Genomic DNA, 27,176 nt, shown 5'->3' with positions numbered 1-27,176 from the left:
TTTCCCCTTCTCTAAACTGGGACCAATCCTGCCCACAGAGGGTTTGTGAAGAGGGATTTATGACATCACGAGGGCATACCTTCCCACGGGGGTTTGCAGAACTTGCTGTTATTATGGGGCTGGGTTGTTGGTGTCATTTCCACCTTTGCTTTATTTTGAACACTACACATAAGCCATACATTCTTGTGTGGTGCCATTTAGAGGGGACAAGACCTTAGCGAATTAAATTATTTTTAGCTATGTCTCTGTGGTGTACTGAGGGGGAAAAAGGCACCAGTCTCCATATAAGACTCTCTGGTACAGATGCACTCATATCTGGCTGGTTTTTGAAAATTTTATGTTTTCGAATACAAGTGTACCAGTTCTTTATTGCAGAAAGAGAAATCAGGTTTTTCAAGCACAATCTCGAGAGACGCACATCATGAAAACACAACATTAAGAAGCGAGACAGGCTAGGTTAGCAGAGCCAGCGCCCTGTGCCGCTGTCAGAATCTGCATGGAGGGCAGAGCTGCCACAAGGATCTCACCGGGAACAGAGGAGGAGGTCCACCTTCACTGCATCTGGCTCCCAGTGGGCGGAACCCACCCAGTGAGTTACACGCCAGGAACCGAGTAGGTCTTTGGAATGTGACGTTCTCTAGAGGCTGGTATGGTCTAGTCTGAGGGTTTCCTGGGGACATCGCTCTTTCTGGGAGCTGTTTGTGGAGAAACTGGCTGATCCCCTCAAAAGTTTGTCACACCCACTCTCTCTCAGCCTCCCAGGAGTTCAGAACCTGCCAGGAAGTGTGGGTGCTGGAAAAGAGAATGTTGATCAGCTGACCCCATGGGAGGGAGGCCCTGGAAGTGAAGGTGAGACCCACTGGTGTGTAGCCAATGGGAACAGAAAGGCTGGAGAGGGAGGCTAACTCCACCTGGCCAAGAAGGGACAGAGATCCTGAGAGTTCAGTAGATGGAATGCTCTGCGCCTTTTAGAGCAACTTCCCGTCCCAACTGGCCTGGGATCCAGGGTCATCAGATGAACTGCCTGGTGCTGAAGAGACTTCCTTCCACTGCTGGACACGAAGCCTCGGCTGGGGCAGGTATTCCAACGAAATGAATCGAGACAGCCTCTTCCTGTCAGAGGAATGTCTCTTCTCAGGATTTAAAACAAAGGAGTCAGACTGGAGCCCTGGTGAGAAACCGTAACCCCAGGACATAAGGGCCTCCTGCAGTCAGCACAGGTACTGAGGACAGCAGGAAGCGGGCTGCAGAGGATCCGTGGGGCTCAAGCACAGAAAGAAGGGAATTACTGGAGGACGATCCTTCTCCTTACAGTAGGAGTCCACTACATGTTTGCTTCTCAAGTACTGTGGGGTCTGGGCTGCTCGCCTTTTTCCAGGGAGAGAAAGAAAATGTAACACTGGCAAAGCCCAGGTTTCCATGACACCAGACATCAGAAGAACAGGGATTTAAGGATTCAAGGATTCCTCCCTTTAGTAACAGGGATTGCACCCAGCACTGCGTGAAAGTGCAGGATTTTGATAGGTAGTTCAGAGAAGGCCCACAAGGCCACACCTGGGGAGTTCGTTCATGAGAAAGGAGAAACCACAGACTATTTGCATGAGCTGAAGGCTAAACTGAAAAGAGACTTCTCCTGCACACCCGGGGAACGGTGTCAGGGCTGGCCATTTTTTCTACTTTGAAGAGTGGGAAGAGTAAGCTCGGGTTCTCCAGAACCTGCGGCTGACGATGGGAGACCGGCTGTTGTGACTGAGAAGGCAACTGGATCAGCAGTTTGAGACGCTGCCACGTGGCCAGCCTCTATCCACCAAGCTCGCCATCTTTGGGGAGGGCGTGAGGGAGCCATGACTGTGGATGCAGTGCAAATGCTGCCTCATCACTGGGCTCAGAAAGTGTCTGGAAGAGGGCAAGCGCTCTACGGCAAACTGGAGCTCTGGATTTCTGATGACACCAACTTGGGAAAAGGACAGACGTTTCAACCGGCAGAGAGGAAAATGCTTTGCAAGGTATTTGGACAGTGCTGAGAGGTGGCCGAAGTGTCATAAATCCCTCAGACCAATTTCTCCTTAAGATAAACTCATAATTTCACTCCTATAGTTTTATAGTTTCCCAAAGAACGTTTACTTTGCCTCAATACAAGGTTTCAAGGATCAAGTCTTGAAACTGCATTGAAGGCTCCCATCCCCATTCGAGAGAAGCGTCAAGAGAGGTGGCTTTAACGTCATCGGAAGCACGGGGAACCCATTCCCTGTAGAGAGAGGTGACGTGGAGAGCAAAAGGAGAGCAGAAGGGATGAGGTATGACAATTTTGCACACCTGACACCCAGTTGCCCACTGGGGTCCATGCTGGTGCACCTTCTGTTATCTGGAGCTATCATTCTAACAAGAACTTTAAGCAGATTTAAGAAATGAGCCTGTTCTTCAGATGGATGGCTTCACATCCTTTGGCACATGGAGCAACTGTTTCTAAAATACGCAGAGACACAAGTCCACACCACACTTGCTCCTTTGTGACGCCCGGTGAGTAATGTAGCCTGTGAGCCACATATGCCATCTTCTGACAAGTCGAGAAGGAGCACTCCCTCTCAGCTGTCTCGGATGAGCTCACCTGCTGCCCGCCAGGGTGGCCCTCCTGTAATGCCTCTTTTTTCGAGAGATGACTAAGTGTAAGTAGCTCAGAGCTCATTGCAGGCAAATCATTACAAAGCAGCAGAGTGAGAAGCCGGGGATAAACAAGGTCTATTCATTAATGGGACCCAGAAATCTTGGGTTCTATTTCAGCATCGGTGTCTGCTGTGGAATCCAGAAATCATTTCAACCTCTCAGTGCTTCAGTTTTCTTCTGAAAGGAAAGGCAAAAGGTATCCACTTGATAATGAGGTTTGGAGGTTCAGCTGTGCATTCCTGGAGCATGGTAACACAATCTCCATGGGGCAGTCATTTCTCTTCTACAATGAGTTTTGGGGCTAACGTATGAGAGCTAAATGGATTCCAGATTCTCTTACCACCACCAGGAAAAGAATACTCAACGCTAGAATAAAAATAGAAAGCTTCCTTTTCAAAATAAGTTTGTAGAAGGAAAGGGATTTGCTAAGTTTTCTTAGCAGGGCTTTAAAAATAAATCACTTCTGGGCCGGCCCCGTGGCTTAGCGGTTGGGTGTGCGCTCGGGTACTGACAGCCCAGGTTCGGATCTCAGGCGCGCACCGACGCACGGCTTCTCCGGCCATGCTGAGGCCGCGTCCCACATACAGCAACTAGAAGGATGTGCAACTATGACATACAACTATCTACTGGGGCTTTGGGGAAGAATAAAAAGGAGGAAGATTGGCAATGGGAAGAAAAAAAAGGAGGAAGATTGGCAATAGATGTTAGCTCACAGCTGGTCTTCCTCAGCAAAAAGAGGAGGATTAGCACAGATGTTAACTCAGGGCTGATCTTCCTCACAAAATAATAAATAAATAAATAAATAAATAAATAAATCACTTCTGGAGACACCAGCTCACACCTAAAGGCCCCAAAAGCTGACTATGGGGCTGGTGGAGGCGGCAATCCTACACACTCTTCCGCGGCACAGACCCAGGTACGGCCTGGCTGCTCCGGTTGGGGTCTCTTGTATTTTTGGGGGGAGGGAGAGAAGGCATTTTTGTTCGACAACGTCTCCTTGCTACCTGGTTTAAGTGATGAAGATACAATGAATGTTAACTTGAAGTTCACAAACTTTCATAACAAAATAAGACATATTTTGATTCTTATACAAAATTCAGGTCAGTTAGCTTTGTATGACTACTACTATTTAAAGCACAGATTTATAGTCCTATGATTATTTTAAAACAATGCGTAATTAGAATTTGGTAGAGCCAACAGTGGTTTTTGGTTCTTCTGTCTCTAAAGCCTGAGTGATCACGTTTATTTTTATCTCTGAAAAAACCAAAAGGGCAGTTCTGCACATGTGCATGTAACTACCGTGTTTACAGATGAACCTCCTATGACCCCTGTCCCTGCCCCCTCCCATGGTCAGAGGGAACTCTAGGGCAGGGCAAGGAGGTGCCCTAAGACTCGTTAGTAATAACAACAATGAACAGTTCTATTAGCCCTTATAGTGGAATTGCTCAAAACCTGGTTTTATTAACTTTCCTACAAAGTAACAAAGAAGGTGTCAATGTATTTAGCACCTCTGGTCTTGTAGGTACTGTGATAGATGCATCCTGAATGGGCCCCCTTTAATAAAACACGAAAAAACAAACACAAACTCAAACCAACTTGTCAAGACAACAGCACAGCCTCTGACCTCTCGAAAAGAGCAATGATGATAAGGATCTCAGGGTGTCCAGTAACCGTCAGCAGTAACTCACGGAGCTGGCAGTAACCCAGGGATTGGAGGGGCAAGTGGAGGATGGGCCATGCCAACAGAGCGAGGTCATTTCTTCTCACAGGACTCAAGATCCACATCTGAATTTTGCACACCAGTAATTGATTATTTGATTTGCAAAATTTTATTAAGCAATAGCTGGACAACTCTTACAACTTCAAATCATCAAGAAAAAAAAACATAAGGAGATTAATCCATCTCAATAATAAAGACAAAATAATTTGGACAAACCACACCATTTTGAATGCAAACCATTAATGCCTTCTAGAATACCTCCTGCACAATCTGATACACCAAATACATAAGAGAGGCAAACAAGGGTGAGCTCGTTAGAATGCAACGGGGAATCTCAACAGATCTTGCTTGGAAAGCAAAACAAAGCAGGATGCTGGAATTGAAAACAAACAAACCAACGGTGGAGGAACTGAGGCGCCCACAGCAGCGTGCGCCATCCCCGAAGTTTGGACAAGAACATGCTGGTGGTCTGGTTTGGTCTGGGACCTGTGCACCTGCATCGCGCACTTACAGTTTAAAAAAAAAAAGGGAAAAGAAAATGCCAGTAGTAATAAACTCAGAAATTATGTCCAAATTTACAGTACCAAAATAATGCATTTATAAACAAATGCGAAAACAATACCCCTTTGGTAAATAACACAGTGCCTTTTTCATCAAACGCATAACCCATGCTTTTCTACAACACGAAAAGAAATTTTTTGATCTACAGTAAACAACGAGATCTTAGAACCCTATCCCTCCCCTTTAAAAGAACTTGTAAACAGAAAATATAGGTACAAGTAAAGTTACAAGAAAATTGCACGAAGCCAAAGAAACGAAAACAAAATAAGCCACAACCCCTCAGAGTTTTATCAGCTGGGGAGAAGGAAATAAAAGAATGGTGAAGAGTTTTGAGTTGTGTGCTATTACAAAATCCCAGGATCTTAAACAACATTTTTGACACATTTTGTCTCAACTAACTTGGTTCACAACCATTGACTTGGCCAAGTGATGGACGGCCCACACAGGGACACAATGGGCTCCTTTTCGAGAAATCTTTGAACCTGAAGATAGCGCAACACTGCAGAGGACACTCGAATTCAAGCCAGCCGGGGCATACACTCCTTTGCTCTTTTTTCAACCCACTCTCTGGTCTTTGGGGCAAGTGATGACTTCTTTTAGGGCTGTTCTCAAGGGCGTCCACCAAGCAGGGCACACTCATCGGGAGGCTCCTCTGTCTCAGCTCGAATTGGTGTTTTTGTGTAATTTTTGAAAACAATCACAATTCCAAATGCATTTGTTTCTAGAGGTGAGCCTGCTCGAGACAGTATTTTAAATGCACTGGTTTACACTCAGTAGATAGCTCACTAATACAGGAGAAATCTCTACAAAAAGGCAATGTTTGGGAACACAGCTTCCGAGTTTGTACAGCGGAAGGATGAGGCGCCATGTTTTGCGCCCTTGGGCTGTTAGAGTGGAGGGGAGTTCAGGACACGGTCCTGGTCGTCCTTTCATTTTACAGATGGACAAATGGAGGCCCACGGTCACCCTCCAACTTTCGGCACAGAGACCCTGGGGTCTCCTGACGTTCTGCTATGCTAACAAGAGGAACGTGCACGTTCCTGCGTGTCCTTGTGGAACACTCGACAAGGGAGCAGTGGCCATGGATGAAAAACACTAACCTACAAAATCCTGACTTATGCTGCCATGAGAGCTTTGACATTTTCCTGCTCCTTGGTCCCAATTTTTCTTGGGATATACATTCAATGGGTACACCGTACACACATCTGTGCCTTTGGTTTGATGAGGTTAGAGTTAAAACTCATTTAAAATTGATTTTTATGTTTGTTAATTTATCGCTTCCCTCAAAAAGGCATGGATTTTTATGTAGTTGACTATTGACTGGGCTAACGTTTTTAAATTTAGGGATCCAATGAGGTATCTTAATAGTCATAAATTGCTATTAACAAACATGAAAGATGTACAATTCTGCTGTTTAAAGTACTGACTTTAGGAGTATTTAATACATTGGGACTGACGGAATGAAAACAATTTTTAAAACAAGGAAAAGCATCACCATGAAGACACCACACAGCAGCTGCTGCAGACACCTGGGCCGTCTGCCGTGGCCTTCGAGAGTCTCTGCTCCTTTGGCCGGAGCAAGGGGAGCTGGGCAGCTGCTCATCCACAGGCGGACGCGCATGCACGCAAAACATCCCAGCCCGAGGTCTCTGTCTCTACCAGGGGAAAAGGCCTTTTGGGGAGCGATCTAAGAGTTTAGTAAGTTTAGTTAATTATTTGCTACACATACTCACTTGCTCTTCAAACATGTATTTGTAGTTTTTATTCCAAGGATTTCCCCCTATATTTGCTCTGATGAAGAAAAGTTCTAAAATGTACCCTTTCGTGGTCTTTACATCTTAAAGACCAGGCAGAACTTTAAAAACGGAAACTTATTACTAATAATTCCTTCCTCTGCTACTCTCTTCCTAATGTCTCCTCTCATTTCATATCACCTTTTATTTTTAATTAAAAATAAAATTTCCAAGAGAAGGGGAAATATTATTTTAGGCTCTGTTATCTCAAAGAAGTCTTCTCCTTTGTATATGATCAATACCACAAAATGCAAAAAAAGAGTTACTTTTAAAGGATTAATAGGATTTTTTTTCCCAATTAGAAAAAGTTATAAATTGTCCAGCAAAAAAACCTTTTACCATATCCTCTTTATTTCTTGCAGCAAAATATACTGCTACCAAATAAGTCATTACAAACATACTCTTTTTCTAAATAAATAATAAAATGGGCATAACTCACCAATACATAGTAACAAAATAATTCCTGAGAACACTATTAAAGCAAGATAAATAATTATCTTTTGGACAATAAAACAGGGGAATTGCATTTAAATTATTTTAGAAATAGGCTATAACCATTATTGCACAACTAATAATAAGCAATGAAACATCGTAACAAGCTACAGAAACTCATAAAATAATTATATAATTCTGAATACACTGCTAAATTCTTTCTGGCAGAATTTACCCACCAAAGAATCAGGTTCAATATTTTAAAATATAAAATGGGAAACTCTGGTATTAGCTGGAAGATGGTCTTCACCGTATTTAAAACCTCATTTGTTTCTTCGCAGTCTGGAGAGAACGGTGAGCGATACCATCTTGCTCTGGGAAAGGAAAGGGCCAGTGTCTTTTAAACCCAAACAGGGAATTAAAAAAAAATTATTTTGAAAATACTTTTCTGCAGTATCTTCCACTTGTCTGTTTCCAAACAAAATCCAAATTTAGGACCCTAAGCTAGTAGACAGTTCTTGTGCTCCTGCCCTACCTAAACAACATTACAGATGTGAATAACTGAAAAAGAGGAACTGGGGCTTGTTCTCAGAGCTGAATGCCGCCCAAGGCGTCCCCTGGGGGGGGGGGTGGCAGAAGACCATCTCAGTGGACTTTTTTTTTTTGGCGCAATTAACAATGAGTAGTCAACCAACTACCTAAGGTCCCATAATTTAACCACGTTCTCCCAGTGGTTTATTTCCTCAGTAAACCGTCTGTACGGTTACTAAACAACTTTTTTTTTCCCTAGAGAAGATTGTGAGACTTTTCTCAAAGAGCTGACTATAACTCTCTCTCTTAATACCCTGGCAAATGCTTAAAATTTTTTTGTTACATTTCTAATCTAGAGGAAACCATTTCTAGTCAATTGCATTTCAATGTAGCCAAGAAGAGGAAAGGAGGGCTTTCAATTGGTATCGTCAGCCTTTTTAGAAAGGGTAGAACAGTGTCATCTCACGGGAGAGAAAATGTCCACTGCTGCATTTTCCAGATTAAACAATAAAAGGGGTGGGGGAATAAAGGCTACTTCTCAGCTGGTGGGCATCCAGTGACTAGCCACCGCGGTAGCTGAGAAAATCGCTACCCCACCGCACACCGGGATCTCGCCACTTCTGTCTCCTACCTTCTCCCGAAGTCAATCATACTGAGTCACTGAGCCTACGGAATTGTGACATATTATAAAACTAGTGGAGTCTTCAATGTAAACATCCTCCGAAGAGGATGTACAGCGAGAAGTCGCCCTTCTTCAAGCACACGTCCACCGGGGGCTGTGGGGGCGGCAGCGGGGGCGGCAGCGCTGCCGTGGTGGGGGCGGCGGGGATGGTTCCTGGGTAGGGCGGTGGGGGGTTCATCTTCGCCACCTGGACCTCCTGGAGGGCACTGAACACCACGGCGTCCCCCTCGGCGGCCAGCTGCGGCACCGGCCGCAGGGCCTTGGCTGGCTTCTGCAGGTGCTCGTGGTCTTGGTCTCCGTGGTCCACCACCGACAGCTGGATGGCCCCCTGTGCTGGCGGCGGCAGGGACAGCTGAGGGGGCTTCGGAATGATGCGGCCCATCTCCACACCTCCGAAGATCACCTGTCCGGGGTTGGTGTAGTGGTCGGAGATTGCGTATGGGTTGGCACTGTCACTTGCGTGCTCAGCTGCCCCCACGGCCGTGGTCTGATTGGTCAGGACGTCCAGCTGCACGTTCTGATTGGCCAGCAGGGACTGCACCAGTCCTATGCTCTGCGTGGGGGACATGGCTTGAGCTGAGCTGTGGATGGGCGCGATGGGGATGTTCACGGTACACGGTGGGTTGTTCTCAGGCACGCCAGAGGCTCCCGTCACTGGAAGATTAGAAAAACCAACTGCTTACAAAACAGTGCCATGAAACTGGGTCAGAATAAGCAACTCATCTAGGCCTTTTACGTATAAACTGTAATTCCTACAGACAGATGCCTTTGCGTGGGGAAAGCTGGACCCTTCCTTCAAGTTACACAAAGCTTCTCTGATGTTTCTGGAAGGACACTGGCAATCGGTGGGCTCTGGAGCTAAGGGCATTGTCAGAGCATTTCAATGAATACTTCTGAACCTTCTGAGTGTGGTGCCACGTGTCTGAATGGTACCATGGCAAATAAATGTTTAAGGACACTTTTTACTCATGATGGTCATAAAACGGCCCATTCTTATGCAAGAGGAGGGCAGTGGTACAGTATGAAACTCCACTGAGGACTCGATGCCTAGGCTTCTGAGTAGGTTTATCCAGGGTTTTGGATTGGTTAGTGTGGGAAGTGTCATGGGGCAGATGTGTATCTGAAATTTGTACGTAAATTAATTTTCTGTAAATAGAACCATGTAAAATGCAGTAGAGAAACCAATGAGAAGAATCCTCTGGCAGATCTGCATATGAGGGGAAGGATCATTTCCTAACTTAACTGCTTTTTAGCATTTCAAACAGTATATAAGTTAGAGCCACACTGATTAAAACCCTGTAAAGCCACCCTATTTGCACACAGGAGGAGTTTAATGGAGTGTGCGTTTGAGCAATCATCTGCAGACCACACGCAGGGGCTCAGTGCCACTGTTCAGTACTGCCCTTTCTAAAGAGCCCACAGAGCACTGGAGGTCTGCTCATCTGGGCCTAAGTGCCACGTGACTATGAGCACGTGCGCAGGAAACAGGCATTAACAGGAAATTGCACAGGCTGGCTGACCTTTCACCAGAACTACAGAGAGAAGCCAGTAGTCCATCAAAAGCTAAGCCCACCCTTCATGCCTGTGACAGACTCATCCCCCTTCCCTGGGGTCCTCCACTGAGATGTGACTGTCCCCTGGCTGCAAGAATCTAGGTCCTGTCTCAAGTTTTCTATGATTCCTGTTCAGATCCCTCTTCCAGATGCTCTCTCCTCTGTATGGAGTACTGAGGGCAGGCGTCTTCCCCGCCGAAGGAGAGTCTCTCTGTTGCGTCACCAGCAGTATGTGTAAGCCCTGAGACAAATCATTCCTCCTTTCTCTGGGAACCACAGACAGTGTCGACAACAGCAGCAACAGCTGAGCACGAGAGAGCTAGATTAGCCACATTCCGGGAGAACGGAGGGCGTTAAGGGGAAAGTGTGAAAGCCACTTCTAAATCTAAGGTTCTGAAATAGCAGGAGAGCTGCTATAAAGCTCATGTGTGAGGTTTCACCAAACTGCAGGTTTATGCGGTTGCAAAACCTCGCCCATTAGTCCAGAACATCTGCTCCACCCATGAGGAGAAAGTATACCTATCAGAGAACCAAAGACGGCTACTGTCAGGAAGTACAGTAGAATAATTTTACACGCAGAAATCTGGCTGAGGGAAGGTCAACAACACCCCCAAGTTCAGAGCCCGAGTTGGGACGCGTGTCCCTCCCCATCCCACGGTGAGGTCCAGAGCCCCTCGTTTGAGAACGACCAGATACAGGAGGAGTCAGTGGCCGTGTACAGTTCCTCTGGCTCAGAAGCCAGAGGCTTTCAGAACCTTGCTTGGTTCTAAGTAGAGGAGCCTCTATATTTATAAAATTGCAGGTGGACTTTTTTGAGAATAGTTACATATAAATAATTGGTGGACTACTTAGAAATCATTCTAATAATCAAAATAGGATCCCCCCGGTAGAAAAGACTTAAATTAAGATGCTATGGATCTGAACATTTGTAAGTTGAGATTTTAAAAACTTATACCAGCTTTGACCTTGAACTCAGACCTGGCCTCTATGCACTGACACACGCTCTGCACATTAGGAGAGAGACGTTCCGCCCCGGAGGTGGGGCAGGTTTGAGAAACTGGGCTCTGTGGCACCACAGGGAGATGCCATTCTCTAAGCAGGGATTGAAAGGATGAGGGCTAGCCTGGGGTCAGTGAGACTGGGTTTCAGTCCTGACTTGACTGAGTCCTGATGAGTCCTGTTAACTTCCCTATCTGGGCATATGACTAAGAGGACTACCGAGAGGATAAAGTGAGATGGTAGAAGTGCTCTGTGATCATGAGCCATCACGGCCACCTCATCGTCCTTGCTCTGGTAGCTCCCCTCCTCCCCAAACCAGTGACAGTAGGTGACCTTTCTCCAGTGACACGCCACCACACCCACCAACCTTACTGAGGAAGTTGTACCTTTTCCAAACTGAGGCAGCAGGCACGGACTGACATGTTGGCATTCTTGACTGCTTACCACTCTGTCCCCGTCACGACCCACTAACAGAGGGCTCGTGACAAACCAGTTGATGTGTGAACACACCTGGTAAATCATCCTCATCTTCACTGACAACATTCGGGTTGAAGACAGGTAAATTAACATACTCCATGGAAATCTTCCGGATCTCTGGGAGATAGATGGTCATCTGCCGCGGCTGGAGATGCAGGAGGCTGGTTTTATAGATTACTGGTGGGAGGAGGAAAGCACGGTTAATAGAGACAAGCCAGAGGAGAGCCAAGGCATCAACAGTCACGGGAAGAGACATGGGGTGACCTGTGTGGGCAAGGCCGGAGACTCTGAGAGCAGCTCTCCACCTCCCCTGGCGCACGACTGGCCACCCCGGCCACGGACTGGATTCGGGAACAACAAATTCTCAGTCTAGCCCAGGATTAAAAACCTATCTTAGACAAATTCTTTTTTAGAATGAGCTGGGTTATGACAAATGTATTTTTTAAAAATCCCATTTGCAATCACAAGGATAACTTGGTGGAAACAGTTGTGATAACCAGAGAGCCAAGCTCGGGGCAGTCAGGCAGCTACTGGAGGGCAGCTACGCGGTGAGCAGGAATGACACTCGGGCTGTATTCGGGACTGGATTCTGGGCTTCCTGACTTCCAGTTTCATGCTCAGGATACAGAATCGCGGAGAACTTCCACACAGTTTCTTTAAATGCTAAGATTTAATTTCATTAACAGGGACATTTAAGAGAAGGCCTAGACTGCAACTAAAATATTTAGAGAAGACAAAACAAGTTGAAAAATAATGAATCTGAATTTAAGTTTCACAATAGGTTACAATCAGGATGAAATTGTCCCGTCAACTTTCTCTTATGTTTAATACTCTTTGCTGTGAGATATGTAGAGGTTCTTCAATTATTCTTATTTTTTATTAAGATGAGCCAAGTTCTACCTGCGAGGCTGTCACCTCACAGCCTGGTGGCTGACTGGCCAGCATTCCCACAGCTCCAGGCCTTCTTCTCTGAAGCACCTTCGTAAGGCTGCTGCTTGGACTTGAGTGGGCTGAGACGACTTTTCCAATCCAGGGGTTATTACAGGTCTTATTCATGTTTTCATCTCTCTTGCCCACAAAAGAGAGTTTGAATTTTGTCTCAAAAATTCTGGATGGTTCCATATAGCTTAAGAATTAATGCATTAAAGTGCTATTCTTTGTCGTTCAGATTGACAAAAGGATGTAAAATTAAAAATCTCAGGAGGGATTTAAAAAATAATATCAGTTGCCTCCAGGGAAAAAAACTAGGTGGTTGGGGGTGAGGATAAGAAAGATTTTTACTGTATATTCTTTTAAATCTTTTGAATTTTGAATTTATTCCACATTTTTAAAATTAAGAAATGCAAAAAATTAAAAACTCAAAAATTTCATGAGCCTGATCATTCTAATTGAAGGAAACAAATTATTCAATGTAATTATCCAATTATTCAATATAAAATATCCAACAGCACTCACTTTTTGAATCTAACAGAGTGTCAAAGATTATTTAATAGGGCGCCATATGTAACAAACCCTCTAGAATCCAAGAGTTAATTTCTTCTCTCTAGTAGAATCATGTGGAAAATTCTTTTAGCTTGACAAACGAAAATGCTTTTTAAAAAGGTCAACGATTAGGACAATGATTTCACCGCAGTCACACACCAAGCTTTTGTCTTGGGCACTGAGATTCCTAACACAGGCCCTCCCATCTTAAGGTCCTCCTTGACTTCTTTATGGATCTACTCAACATCCAAGAACTAAGGGCAGAATGAGAAGACCCGTTGAGCATAGGTGCACGTCCATTCCTTTTTTCAACATTTGCTGTAGGCAGATGGCTAAATTCTCAGATTACAGGTGTGGGGTAACCATGCCTCTCACACAGTGGTTATTAGAATCACCATACATATCATGAGGGTGCTGCTGAATTACTGAAGAACAGGCTTTTGTGGTCATGAGAGGGTTTCCTGGCTGTTGAAAACATGAGAGATTTCTTTCCATTATGTGAATGGATTGTCTATTGTTATTTCCTAAGTCAGTTTTATGTTTTACTTTTATTCTTTTTTTCCTTTGAGCTGAGAAACCTCAAAATGAAAAATCCAAATGCAGCACCATTTAATGTCTCTGAAGATGCATACACAGCAACAGGTCTTTTTAACATCTGCTTTGCAAGAATTATTTGTTTTAAAGGATCTAACTGTGTCTGAAACAACTCTAATGGGCAGATCCAGAATTTTTCAGAAACTATTTTTGGTAGGTTACACAGACCACATTCAAGATGGGGCCACCAGCCACTGGTGAACCCCACTGGCTAAGCTGGACTTCTAGAGAGACGTGTGCGTGTTAGATGATCAGACAACGTAGCAAGGTGGGGGACAACACAGGCCCTTAGCCCACACAGGGATGTGGCCATTAGGATGAAGCTGCTTTGAAAAGGACCTTCTGTCATTTCACTTCTTCACGGTCCCCTAGTAAATATGACACGTCAGTCATTCAAGCAGATACAGAAGAGAAGGCAAATTCTGGGTTCTGCCCAGCCTGGTTCTCCCTGGGTTCCATTTTCCTCGTTGTCTCAAACTTCTCATGGAGAGGATATTTATCTGGTACTTAGAAATGAAATCCAAAAAGATTTACCACTAAGAACTGTACTAACAGTCAGCCAACTTCTTCTTAAGGTCTTGAACACTTTCTTCTTGACTTTCTTCAGGAGTTTCTTCTGACTCAAGAACCTAAAGACACTGGTACCAAAATCTGTCCACAGTAAAAGGCCAGAAATCAAAGTGACCAGAAGCCTATAAGAGCTTTGATAGAGACTTCGGCTATTTTGTCATTTTTGTAAGTCAGGGCTTGTATAAAAAAACGAAAACACCACTGGCCAAAAAACTATTTGAGTGATAATTCTAATTTTTGTGAAATCAGAGTGGCTAGAGTCAAACTTTGCAGGTAAAATACATGCTCATCTTTTGGTGTCATAAGAGCTCATTTTCTACATTAGGCCACCAAAGGTTGAAATTGCTTGTTCAGCCTGAGTTCCAACCGGGACAGTGGGCAGAGGACAGGACGCAGTTTTTACCTGCACCGAGCTTGGCTGGCAGGACAGCAGCCACGCCCACAATCTTAAATTTGGTTCCCCAGATATTAGACGTGACCTGAGCACGATAGTTGTGCTGTGGGGAAAAAAAGGAGAAAAATCACAATCTATTTCCATATTTTCTATTGATCACTCAAGAAGTAAGGATGTTAACACTTTTTGCTTAAAAAGCCACACGTGGGCACTGCCAGAAATATTCGCTCTCTGTCATTCCACTGTTTTTAAGACCAGAAGCTGCCTACAGCATGTCAGGCGCCCATTTGCAAGTGGTGGCTCAGCGAGCTGTCATTCTCAGGTTGGGAGTGGGGGCGGGTGTGTCCCGGTGTGTCCACATGTGTGTAGGTTAAAAAGGCACAAAAGTGACTTGGGCACTTTTTTCTTTACCTATCCTTCCTCCCAGTCACTGAACCAGAGAGAGCACCTGGCTCTGAACCCATTTTCATCCTTGATATTTCTCCTGGAAACATCAGCTGCACTGATCCCAGTATATCCCAAAACTACCCAATTATCTGTTTCTTATTCAATCAAATTTTTAAAAATTTAAGAAGTTATCACTATGCCCAAACCATGCATGAGTGTGTGTGTGTGTGTGTGTGTGTGTGTGTGTGTGTGTGGAAGGGCAATAATAAAAATGAATAAAATACAGCTCCTCAAAGAGCTTAGAACCTAATGGAGGAGAGAAGGCCTGTAATTATTTATATACAAGGAAGTGACTGAGAAATGTCCTAAGGGAGTTACAAACAAGATGCTCTGGGATTACTGTGGCTGAGCCAGGGGAGGAGGCCTTCACGACAGAGGGGAAGTTCTATCTGGAAGCACGTGGGCAGAAAGGAGGGTGAGGAGATGGAGCGGGTTACCCAGGCAGGGCAAAGGCACAAAGGCGGGAAGAGGTGAGTCAACAGTGTGGCTCTGGCACCTGGAGAGGAGGGGGCGTCGAGGAGGACAGGAGGGAAGGACAGGCCAGGCCAGGCAGTGGGGCTGTGACCAGGGATTGGCTCCTGCCGACACTGGAGTCACTGAAGGCTCAGAAGCGGCTTGAGGGAGCAGAGGTGAGAAGTGTGGCTGTGTCTCAACCAGAGCTACCTGTGAGGAGATTCCTGTGGCAACAGGGGGATGCCCGAGGTGGGAAGGAGGTCCCTCGGGATGTGGAGGTGACGGGGCGTGGAGGAGGGCAGACAGGCTCTAGTTCTCTACGCCTGTGTCTGCAACTGCAGTGACAGGCACGGAGAGGGGGGACCGAGGGTTCAGCGGCCATCAAGCACACACTGAGGAGGGGAGCGGAGCGTTGGATCGGGGGACCACCCGAAAGCCGACACTACCTGAGTGATGTCTTCAAAGGGAAACTCTCTTCGCGTCAGGCTGGGGGAGCCAATGGAGGGCTTGCGCATCGGCAACCCTGGAGACCTGGAGATCTCCTGCGCCGCCCAGGACAGCTTGGGGGACTTCCGAGCCTCAATGTTGATCCTGCGGAGGCAAGGCCCCGAGGGTCAGGCGCCCCGGTGGGGACGGCGCCTGCACTCCTGGCACTCGCTTCACTGTCCACCAGTCACCGTGGATGTGCCACTCCCAGGGGCCAGGTCCCTTAATTTACCCAGGCCCCGCCCGCCTGCTTCTGCCTTATGAACACGAGGAAATAAGGACAGAACTGCATATCGAATGATATATATTCAACAATATAGTGAGGTTCAATCGAGTGATTCATTTGTAAAGAACCTCAGAGAATTAACTTTCTACTGAAAACTTTCTACTGACTAATAGTAAGTTTGGAATCGTCCACATGTCTTCTGCCAGGGGTCTGCAAAATTCGTCCTGAGGAAAGTGGCGGGTGGAAGAGGCGTTTCTCACCTAAGTCCACAATGGCTTTATAGTTCCTAACACAGTGCTGGGATGTCAACAGACTTACCTAGCATCTCCCCCCTGCAATATTGACATCAAATCAGTGGATCTAAGTTTTTCTGCTGCCTTTTGATCCTATGTTATATCTCTGGTCCTCAGTTCCTTTGTTTATAACATGGGGACACACGTGTTTAATGCCAGTCTACCCCAAAGAGAGTGTTATAAAAGTGAATATGGTAAGGTTGATGACATTCCCTGAAAGAAAAGCATTAAGACTCACAGATACTGCTTGAGAGCTTGATAAGACACCTAGGGCTCCCGAAGTGTGGGAGGACAGGGGGCCCGAGCTGGTTAAAGCTCTGAGCGAGGACAACTGGCCTGGCTGCTGCGTAGGGGCACTCAACACTGAGAAAGACGGAAGCAAAGAGGACCAGCTCCAGAGACCGCAACATCCGGGAGCTTTCCAGGGACATTTACAGGTGAAAGATTTGGTTGCTTATGTATTAAATGTCCTCTTCTCCTTAAGCAATGGGAAAAGCCAAAACACTGTAGAAGTGTAGAAAAGTTCATAATTTTATTTGCAATTTTAACAAGCCTAGAATAAAGATGAAAAAAATAAATCGAACAGATTGCTGGATATCTGGATATCTATATGGGAAAAAAATGCACGTTTACCCCTAACTCACACTATACACAAAAATTAATCTGAGGTGTAAAATTAATCCGAGATTTAAGTGTGAAGGCTAAAACTATAAAGCTTGTAGAAGAGAACAGAAGAATGTCTCATGATCTTAGGGTAGACAAAACAGGACAAAAGCATTTCCTAAACAGCACACGAAAAGTGCTAATCATAAAAGAAGAAATTCACGTTAGACTATACAGCAATCCATATATCTGCTAAAGGACTCGTAGCCAGAATACATGAAAACTCCTACAACTCTAAATAAGAGAAAAACAACTCAATAAAAAATGGGCAAGGGGCTGGCCCAGTGGTGTAGTGGTTAAGTTCACGTGCTCCGCTTTGGTGGCCCGGGGTTCAAAGGTTTGGATCCCAGGTGTGGACCGACGCATTGCTTATGAAGCCATGCTGTGGCGGCGTCCCATATGAACCAGAGGAAGATGGGCATGGATGTTAGCCCAGGGCCAGTCTTCCTCAGCAAAAAGAGGAGGATTGGCATCGGATGTTAGCTCAGGGCTGGTCTTCCTCACAAAAAAAAAAGGTGCAAAAGACTTGAACAGACACTTCACAAAAGAAGATATCCAAATGGCCAATAAACATAAAAAGCTGTTTAGCATCATCAATCATTGAAGATATTAGGATTAAACTACCATGAGATACCACTATACACCTACCAGAATGGATAAAATTATTTTTAAAAAATGACAATACTCTGTAGGTGAGGATGGAAGCAGCTAGAACTCTCATATACTGCTGGTGGGAATTTAAAATGGTACAACAGGCACCTTGGAATACTGTTTGGCAGTTTCCAATAAAGTTGAACATACGTCTACCCCGTGGCCCTACAACGCACTCCTAAGCATATGCCTGAGATAAACGAGCGCATACGTCCATAGAAAGTCTTGTAGAAGAATGTCTACAATGGTTTTATTCATGATAGCCCCAAACTGGAAACTACCAAATATTCAATTGGTAAACGGAATAAACAAATTCTAGTATATTCATTACAATGGAATTCCACAGAGCAAAAAAGAAAAACTGTTGATACACGCAACAACATGAATGAGTCTCACAGTCATTATGTTGATTAAAAAAAGCCAAATAAGAAAATAGGACATGTGGTTTGACACCATTTATATGAAGCTCAAGAGGAAGCAAAACTAATCTATGCTGACAGAAGTTAGAACAGTGATTACTCTAGGGAGTGGGTATCGAATGGGAAAAAGTACAAGGGAACTTTCCGGGATGATGGAAATATTCTTTATCTTCAACTGGGTGGTGAATACACTGGTTTACCAATTGCACGATGCATTATGTGTTTACAATCTGGGCAGGTACGTATCTGCACGTACATTAGACCTTCATTTCACACAGCATCAAGAATTTTAGAGCTAGAAGGATCTTAGCGAAGATCTGCTCCACCCTTTAACTTCATAGACAAGGAAACTGGTCTCCAGGTCATGGATCAACGTTACATTCTGAGGTTACAGAGCCCTCGGTGGCAGGGTCAGGACAAGCAAGGCAGGGTTTTTTATCTATGACACTGCAGGCCCTTCCATCTGCTTTTAGCTTTTTGCCACTCTTTAGGCCAAACCCTTAGGAGAGAAATTTTTTTGTGTTTGTGAAGAAGATCAGCCCTGAGCTAACATCTGATGCCAATCCTCTTCTTTATTTTTTTGCTGAGGAAGATACCCTGGGCTAACATCTGTGCCCATCTTCCTCCACTTTATATGGGACGCCACCACAGCATGGCTTGACAAGCGGCACATTGGTCTGCGCCCGGGATCCGAACCTGTGAACCCCGGGCTGCCAAAGCAGAGCACATGAACTTAACCCCTATGCCACTGGGCCGGCCCCCCAAACAATTTTTTTAGAATACTATTTTTTCCAATTACAGCATCAAAGGCATTTAATTCGGCATTCCTTTCAACACATTACATACACTGTAAAATCTCTGTCGTACTTTTCTCAGACCAGAAATAAAAACAAGTAAGCCAGAAAGCTACGGCCACCCCTGCCACCCACCACCAATGCTGACCCCTAGAAGTTCTGAGGGTTCAGCAAACTTCTTCCTGGGGATCTTTTGCTATCCTGAAGGGAAGAGTAAAGGAAAGCTATCATTATCACAGGCAGATCTTCCAGACGACAGACTTGGATTGCCTCTTGCTATGCTCCTCTGGTGTGGGTTAATGGCATTCTGCTGCAGACACAACACAGACACACCTCTAGAGGCTCAAAAAGGGAGCACGCCCCTACAGACCAAGATTACCTTGGGAGTTTGGGTGATTTGCTAGCTCGGGAGATTTTGGGAGATTTCTTGGCAGCCCAGTCATCACTCAGTTTGATGTCACTGGAGTCTGAGCAGTTGCAGCTGTCGATCATGGTAGAAATCAAGCTGTTTCCACAGATTTCATCTGGTAAGATACCAAGCAGTAGATTTTAGGGAAGTGACATCAGTTAGACCCTCACGACGATCATTACTAGGAACTAAGGACAGCCTGACCCTATAGGCCACCGTTTGAAGTCTACAGGTTGAAGCAGAAAGGAGCAGAGAATTGTCTTCCTTTTACATTTTTATGCCATTATATTTTCTAAGCAAAAGTAGTCCATTACTTCTACGGTTAGCAAATGGGCGTGGAATTTTAATGCCTCTGGAATGTACAACAGTCTGGCACTGTTTACTGTGCCAAACCTGGCAACAAAACAGCTGCGCTATTGTGCCTCACCACACACCAGGCTCCATCTGGGTTCACACGGGCAGCCTGGGAACCCAGGCCGGGCAAGGGGCTTGCTGACTCACTGACTCCCCCAGAACCTGCTTCTGCCCTGGGACCGGGGAAGGCCCTTGTTGGTTCTGGGCCTGCTCTGGACTCAAGACCTGGCAGAGTCAGGTCCATTTCAGGGACTCCGAGAAGTTTATGCCTGGCGTGTCAGAACCGTCTCCTGGAACCGCCACAAGGATGCTTGTGGGCGGGGAGGGGGTGGCTATCCCACCTGCTAGAGGTGCCTGCCTGCTTCGAGCAACGGCTGGAAGAAGACCTGTGTGGCAGGACTTTCACTGGGAGCTTTGGGTTCTCCTGAGGGTGCCTGCGTGGAAGCCACTCAAAACAACCTTGTCAGTTGGCCATTAGGTAGAAGATTAGAGGCCCCAAGGCAGAAGACGACAGACACAGCAACGGGGCCATCACAAAACTGCAGAGTAGATGAAGTCCATGTTTAACATCCTCCTCAAAACCCCTTCTCCTTTGCTGCCTTCCTCACACGGCCTCACATCCCCTCACATCCCTTCACCACCCAAACCCTGCTCTGCCCCACCCCAGGTCTGCCCTCACCGGAAGTACCTCATTCTTCAAAATCACTTTGTTTTGCTGACAAAAGCCTCATTCCCTCAAGGCTCCAAGAGCCTTGCCAGGCAATAAAGAAGCTGCATCATTCAATCACAATGAAATAATTTATAGACTATGAGCGATTTTACCATCCAAAAGGGCTGTTTACATTTGAAAGAATGAGTTTGTAATCCAAACTAATCTCTGTTTCTGAACACGTGGAGGTGACATCTGTGTGGAGGTGACATCTGTGAACAGGGCCTCTCTGAGGACCCTGGAGGCAGAGCAGAACAACTTGGCGTGCTGCTTGGAAGGAGACTGGCTGACGCCCGATCGGTGTCACTACATCAGCCTCTTCGTCAGCTACTTCCTGAATCAGAAGGCACGACTCGTGAATCCAGCAAGCTGGAGTGGTGTGCATCTGAGTGCCATCAAATAAAGAGGCTTAATTCACACGCCCCGAGCAGTGCTTTACATTATTTAACTTAGGAGCCCTAGATCAAAGGAAGCTTGGCCACGATTCCAAAATGCATGTAAGCCCACAGAATGCTTCCCCTGTGTTCACGAGCACAGAGCCAGTTCACCGACCTGAGGAAAGTCAGTAATGTATTGTCCACTCAACTCCTGATCGACTTGCTGATGCCGGGGTTTTGTAATTGCTGGATGTCATACCCTTTGCTTTTTTCCTTTACTCACGTCTTAGTCTGTGTGGGCTGCTATACCAAAATACCACAGACTGGATGGCTTATAAACAATAGAAATTTACGTCTCACAGTGGGGAGGCTGGAATTCCGGGATCAGGGTGCCCGCATGGTGGGGTTCTGGTCACGGCCCTCTTTGGGGTTGCAGACGGCTGACTTCTTGCTGTGTCCTCACATAGCAGAAGGGGCTACTTTCTGGAGCCACTTTTATAAGGCAATAATCTCATGATTATAAAGGCTCCGTCCTCATAACCTAATCACCTCCAAAGGCCCCACCTCCTAATTCCATCACACTGGGCATCAGGATTATAACATATGAATTTAGGGGGGCATAAGCATTCATAACCACTTTTATTTTATTGTCTGTCTCCCCAACTAGTGGAAGGAGAGTTGCCTGTCTCGCCTCCTGCTGTAACTCTAGAGACCAGAACAACGCAGAGACTCGATAAATGCTTCCTGAAAGAAAAACGAGGTCTCTCCCTGCCGCCTGGCTGCACCCCAGACTAACTGCAGCAGGATCCTGGGAGTGGAAGCGGGGACTGTCGATTTTTAAGGCTCCCCGGTGATTCCCATGAGCAGCCAGGGCTGAGAACCACTCGCCCAGGAGCAGAAGGACTTCCCCATAGAACGGACTTAAAGGGGGCGGCGTGAGAAGGGAGTTGCTTTCTGAGACAAGCCCCAAGTCCTGCTTGTTCAGTGTTACAGTTACACACTTGGAGGCTCATCACTCTGCTCCCTGTCGTCAACAACTAGAAATTCAGTGCAGCACGTCAGAGTAAGACCCAGGGAGCCTGGGGGTGATGGACATCTGTACCTCTTATTTCTAGAGATTCTGTGTCATTAATTTATCATGAAAATTCTGGAAGAAACATACAAGTTGTAGAAAAACATAAGCTGAGATTCCTCTTTGAGAACAGAAGGCTGAACTGTACTGTTTGGGGCTTCACATCCCAGTTTTGTCAGTTTGCAAGAATACGCTTATTTCATCTGGGTTGAGGCCTTTTCAAAACACACAACCCAAATCAGGTATCTTTTTAGAATTTTAAAAAAATCTTTAAGCACAGTTTCAAAGCTTTTAAATAAAAGTTCTGTCTTAGTCTGCTTGGGCTACCATAAAAAAATACCACAGACCAGGTGGCTTAAACAAGAGAAATTTATTTCTCACAGTTTGGGAGGCTGGAAGTCCGAGATCAGGGTGCCAGCATGCCAGATTCTGGTGAGGGCTGTCCTCCTGGCCTGCAGATGGCCACCCTCTCACTGTGTCCTCACGTGGGCTTTCCTCAGCCTGTGTGTGTGTGTGTGTGTGTGTGTGTGTGTGTGTGTGTGCAGAGAGATCTCTCTTCCTCTTCTTACAAAGCCACCAATCCTACTGGATTAGGATCCCACCCTTACAGCTTCATTTAACCATAATCACCCCCCTAAAAGCTCTGTCTCCAAATACAGTCACATGGGGGTTAGAGCTTCACCATATGAACCTGTGGGGTGGACACAATTCAGTCCATACATTCTGTCCCTGGTTGCCCCCTCATTCATATTCTTCTCCCATAAAATACATTCATTCCATCCCAACACTCCCAAAAGTCTTAACTCACTCCAACATTAACACTAATGTCTAAAATCCAGAGTCTCATCTAAATATCACCTCAATCAGAAATGGGTGAGAGCCGAGATACGACTCACACTGAGGCAAAACTCCCTTCCAGCCATGAACCTGTGAAACCAGACAAGTTACGTGCTTCCAAAACACACAAGATGGCAGCATGCCAGGCACAGGGTGACATTCTCATCCCAAAGGGAGACACAGGAGAGAAGGAAGGGCCCCAGGCAAGTCCAAAGCCTAGTAAGGCGAATTTCTAGACCTTAAGGCTTGAGAATAACCCTCTTTGGTTCAATACTCTGCCCTCCAGGCCCACTGGGGTGGCAGTGTCACCCCACAGCTCGAGGTGAGGGTCCCCACGGCTCTGCGGGGCTGGGGTCTTGTCCTCAAGGCTCCGGGTGGAGGCTGTCTGGCCTGCTATAATTGAGGCAGTGGCCCTGATGACCTCTGAATCGCTTTGGGGGTCATTTTTCCCTCTTGAGGAATAGTGCATGTTCCTAGCCGACCAGCTCCATCATCCCGTCCTGTCAAATCCAGGAAGTCAACAGCCTTCCTTCGTCTCGGCCCGTATGGACAGGCTGAGGACTTTCCAAATCTCCAAGTTCTGGTTCCTTTTTGCTTAACAGTTCCTTCTTCAGTCTGTCTCTCTCCTCTCTCATTTTACTATAAGCAGTTAGGAAGAACCAAGCCAATCCTCCAAAACTACTTAGAAATCTCTCAAATATCCAATTTCATTTGCTTGCAAGTTTTATCTTCTACAAAACACTAGAACACAGTTCAGCCAAGTTCTGTGCCACTTTACAACAAGGATCGCCTTCCTCCAGTTTCTAATAACATGTTCCTCATTTCTGTCTGAGACCTCACCAGACATGGCCCTAATATCCATATTTCTAATGTGTACCTCAAAACCCTTCCAGCCTCGACCCATGACCCAGTTCCAAAGTTGCTTCCACATTATAGGTATTTGTTACAGTAGTTCTCCACTTCTTAGTACTAAAATCTGTGTTAGTCAGGGTTCTCCAGAGAAACAGAACCAATAGGAGGCAAATACATGTACACACACATACAGAAAAAGAGAGAGAGATCATAAGGAGTTGGCTCACGCAATAATAGAGGCTGACAGGCCCCAAGGTCAGAGTGCCAGCCTGGCTGGGGTCTCGGCTTGTGGATGCACACCTTGCTGTGTGCTCACGTGGCCTTTCCTCAGTATACGCGTGCGTGTCAAGAGAGAGCTCTCCCTCTTCCTTTTCTTATAAGGCCATCAATCCTATCCAATTGGGACCCCACCTTCCTTAAAAGCTCTATCTCCAAATACAGTCACATTGCGGATTGGCGTTTTAACATGTGAATTTTGGGGGGGACACAATTCAGTCCATAGCAAGCTCTGACTAAAGATTTCCTTTGGAAAATTTGTGAACATTTGCTAAACAAAAATTATTGGGATTCATGCTATGTATTATAAAACGCACACTGGTAATTCTGAGAAACACATTTGTTAAGTTACTTGGGGGACATTTACAAGAGGGGATCAAAAACTTCAGAGCATAGCAATCCCCTGGGGCCCCCACTAAGTTGCAGATTTCTAGGCGTCGCCCCCAACATGCTGAACCAATCTAAGGGGCAGGCCTAGGAGCCTGGATTCAAGTAAGTCTCCCAGGCAATCTGTGGGAAGGTGGCCCGTGGACCACATCTGAGAAACGACATGGAGGACTGAGAGAGCTCATCAGCTTCTCACGATGAGCAAGTCCTGGCTTCTCAAAGTCAGGAACCCTCTCCTCTCTGAACCAGGTTACATCTACCACTCGGTTGGCAATTAGTCATGTTCTGCCTTGTGACACATCATCTATTTTTGTCTCGAGGTATTTAAATCTTGACTTTTTTATTGAACTTTTCAGGTGTTAAGTTGTCTTTCACCCAAAAGGGATCATGAGCTCCCCGAAAGCAGAGACGCCCCGGCGCTGCTTCACGACCAGAGGAGACCCGAGGACCGTGCACAAGGCAGCACTCGATACGCCCCGCCTGCCTGCTCTGCTGTACAACCTCTTCATTATAAAAACACAACACCTCCTTCCCCACAGGCCTGTTAGCAACCGGGCCACCTGTGTTGGGAGGAGCTGACAAGTGTGACCACTACGGAGAAGCAGGCCCTGGGACGCTCAGGTCAGGTCCACGCAAGCAAGGTCTTAGGAGGCTGCAGCCTTGTCCCTACAGCACAGCCCCCGCTGCTTCTGTCCTGTTCTTCAGTGGGAAATTGGCCTTGCAGGAGGCGGGGGAACAGAAGCAAGCTCTTCACATAACTTCCCGTCAACACTGAATCCGAGCACAGGTTTTATAAAACTGCATACACCGGAGGAACCTTAGAGCCAACGACCCGCTGAGAACCAGCGATGCGCCCTCAGGTTCAGGACCTTTCCCAAGTCCCCCCATCAGTCATCTCTAACCGCCATGGCTCCTGTCTTCTCTCTTCCCCTGAAACTGCAACTTCCTTCTAAGTTCACGTGCACTGCTCTCTGGCTTCTCTCACTTTGCCTTCCTTCCTTGTGAATCTTCCCTCTCCCTCCTTTCCACCTGCCTCCCTACCAGCCTCCAATTCTTCTCGCTCTCCCTATTCTTGGTACTAGGTCATCACATGACTCAAAAGACGAAATAACTGACTAATATCCAATTTTTAAAGTATAGTTTCACTGCTTTCAATTTTACACGGTAACACTGACAGCAGAATGTTGCTACAGATGCGGAGCATTCCAATAAAGAAAAGCAGACAGCAAGTGGATCGACTGTAAAATACTGAGGTGGGCAATTGAGGCCAAGGTTGAAAAAGCCCATTGCACGTGACACTCGGCTAACTGGTGATGCTACACGGCGCAGCGGCTTCAGGGACAGAATGGGGGGAGAGGCCAGTCTAAAGGGCGGGAGAGGGAACAGGAGATGGGAAGTGGAGAGAACAAGTATGAACTAATGAAAACAAATCTAATTCAACCCACGTTGTCCCACGGTCAGGCGCTTGCCAGGCACTGGGGGTACAAAGATGACTCAGTTCCCTCCCTCCGGGCCCTCAGGATTCAGGGACTGTGTGCCCGGAGGGATACCAGCAGCTCAACTGACTGACGGGCGATGGGCACAGAGGGGAGAGCTGCTCACTCTGCTCTAGGTGACGGGCAAGATTTCACAGGGAGGCGGCGGAACGTTTGAGCCGGCAGGTACTGCTGACAGAGGCCACAGGCCTCGACTGTGACTACAAACAAAAAGAGCAAAGTCCCTTCCCTGGAGGCTCACAGTCTAGGGTCCCAGAGAGAGGTGCGCAGTGAGCACCCTGAACACGGCAAGGGAGTCATGAAGATTGCTATAGGAGAGTCTTTAGAAGGAGGGAGTGACTGTCATGCGAGATCTTTACGGACCAGCAAGAAAGTGTCCTTGGTCATCAGCTAAAAAGCAGCTAAGGGTGGCTTAGCGAGAGCAGAAGCAGGGTCCCAGCAGGAGGCTGAGGAGCAGGCTGAAGGTCTGAAACGTTTAATCCTATCACTCGCTCTGGGGGGCAGCGACGCATCTCACTACTGTTTCGACTGTCTCAATAGCACATTAAGGCCCTCAGTGGATACCTGACAAATAGCTGAAAGAGGAGGCTACCATTCCCAAAAGGCCCGTGCCAGCCTCCCTTGATGACAGCCGATGTCTCCCCCCACAGCCCCAGCCACACGGAGCCTCACGGAACGCTCTTAAAAACCCGTCGGAAAGTCCACTTAGGGAATCGGTAACTTCAGTAGGATTTTGGAAACGGAGTAGCTTCAGGGATGTTCCACGCTAGCCAAACTTTCACAGATAGGCGTTACCTTTGGGTGGGCAGTCAGGAATACTAGTCCGCGCCCCCACCCCCGAGAGGGGTCTGCAGTCCCTGGCGAGGGGCCCACCTGCTTTGCTGTCTGACCGCGGGTCCGTGATGACGAGCTCCGGCCGCAGCTGGCTGACGCGCCGCCCCTTGAGCACGGGCACGAGCCCGCCCAGGTTCTCCAGGTGGAGCGTGTAGCACGGGCCGCCCACCTCCGGGCCGCCCTCTGTGCGCTTCATGGTGCAGTGCAGACGCTCGTTGCCGGCCGAGGGCTAGCTGACAAAGTCGCACATGTTGTTGGGGTCCGGAATCGGGGGCTGGAGGCAGGACGTGGAGAGAAAAGAGCGTGCACATCACTGATTACCCCGGCGGAGCACTGGCTGGCAGCTCCGGGAGGGTTAACTGTGCGGTGCGGAACAATGACTCCCAACTCTGGGCGCACGTCAGAACCTCCTGGCAGCTTTCAGAGACCTCAGCCCGGATCCCACCACAGACGATGGAACTGGAATCTTGTGGGGGTGAGCCTGGGCATGTGTATGTTCTAAAAACTCCCCAGGCGATTTTAACGAGCAGCCAGGGTCCAGAATCACTGGTGTGGAACCAAGAGTGTAAAGCAACTTGAAGAAAATATCACAACAGATTCTAAAACTCGGATGTTTTAGGAAAAAATTAACCAAGAAGTCAATCTGATACTTAGAAGCAGAGACAGAGAACAAAAAAGAGAACACAGGA

The 27,176-nt window shown here is 46.7% G+C and overlaps 1 protein-coding gene across 1 annotated transcript; it reads right to left on the bottom strand.

Moving 5' to 3' along the window:
* Positions 1 to 8,405: 8,405 nt before the first annotated feature.
* Positions 8,406 to 26,683, bottom strand: LOC147911351 (tubby-related protein 4-like). Its single transcript, XM_087428016.1, has 6 exons — positions 26,449 to 26,683; positions 19,264 to 19,408; positions 15,799 to 15,943; positions 14,462 to 14,555; positions 11,446 to 11,589; positions 8,406 to 9,037 (listed from the first exon to the last, which is right to left on the bottom strand). Exons 1-6 carry the CDS (start codon positions 26,681 to 26,683, stop codon positions 8,406 to 8,408), a joined length of 1,395 nt encoding a protein of 464 aa, XP_087284142.1.
* Positions 26,684 to 27,176: the final 493 nt, after the last annotated feature.

This window comes from Ceratotherium simum, unplaced genomic scaffold, assembly GCF_057802395.1.
Source record: "Ceratotherium simum simum isolate JZ-2026a unplaced genomic scaffold, ASM5780239v1 HiC_scaffold_43, whole genome shotgun sequence".
Classification (NCBI taxonomy): domain Eukaryota; kingdom Metazoa; phylum Chordata; class Mammalia; order Perissodactyla; family Rhinocerotidae; genus Ceratotherium; species Ceratotherium simum.
Note: the sequence above shows the minus strand (reverse complement) of the source record. Positions and strands in the feature narration are given on the sequence as shown.

Coding starts and splice junctions, on each gene's coding strand:
- LOC147911351 (XM_087428016.1), bottom strand. CDS start 26,683: ATGAAGCGCACAGAGGGCGGCCCGGAGGTGGGCGGCCCGTGCTACACG. Junction 19,409..26,448: donor TCCTGACTGCCCACCCAAAG/GTAACGCCTATC, acceptor GTATCTTACCAG/ATGAAATCTGTGGAAACAGC. Junction 11,590..14,461: donor GCCAGCCAAGCTCGGTGCAG/GTAAAAACTGCG, acceptor TCCTCCCACCAG/TAATCTATAAAACCAGCCTC.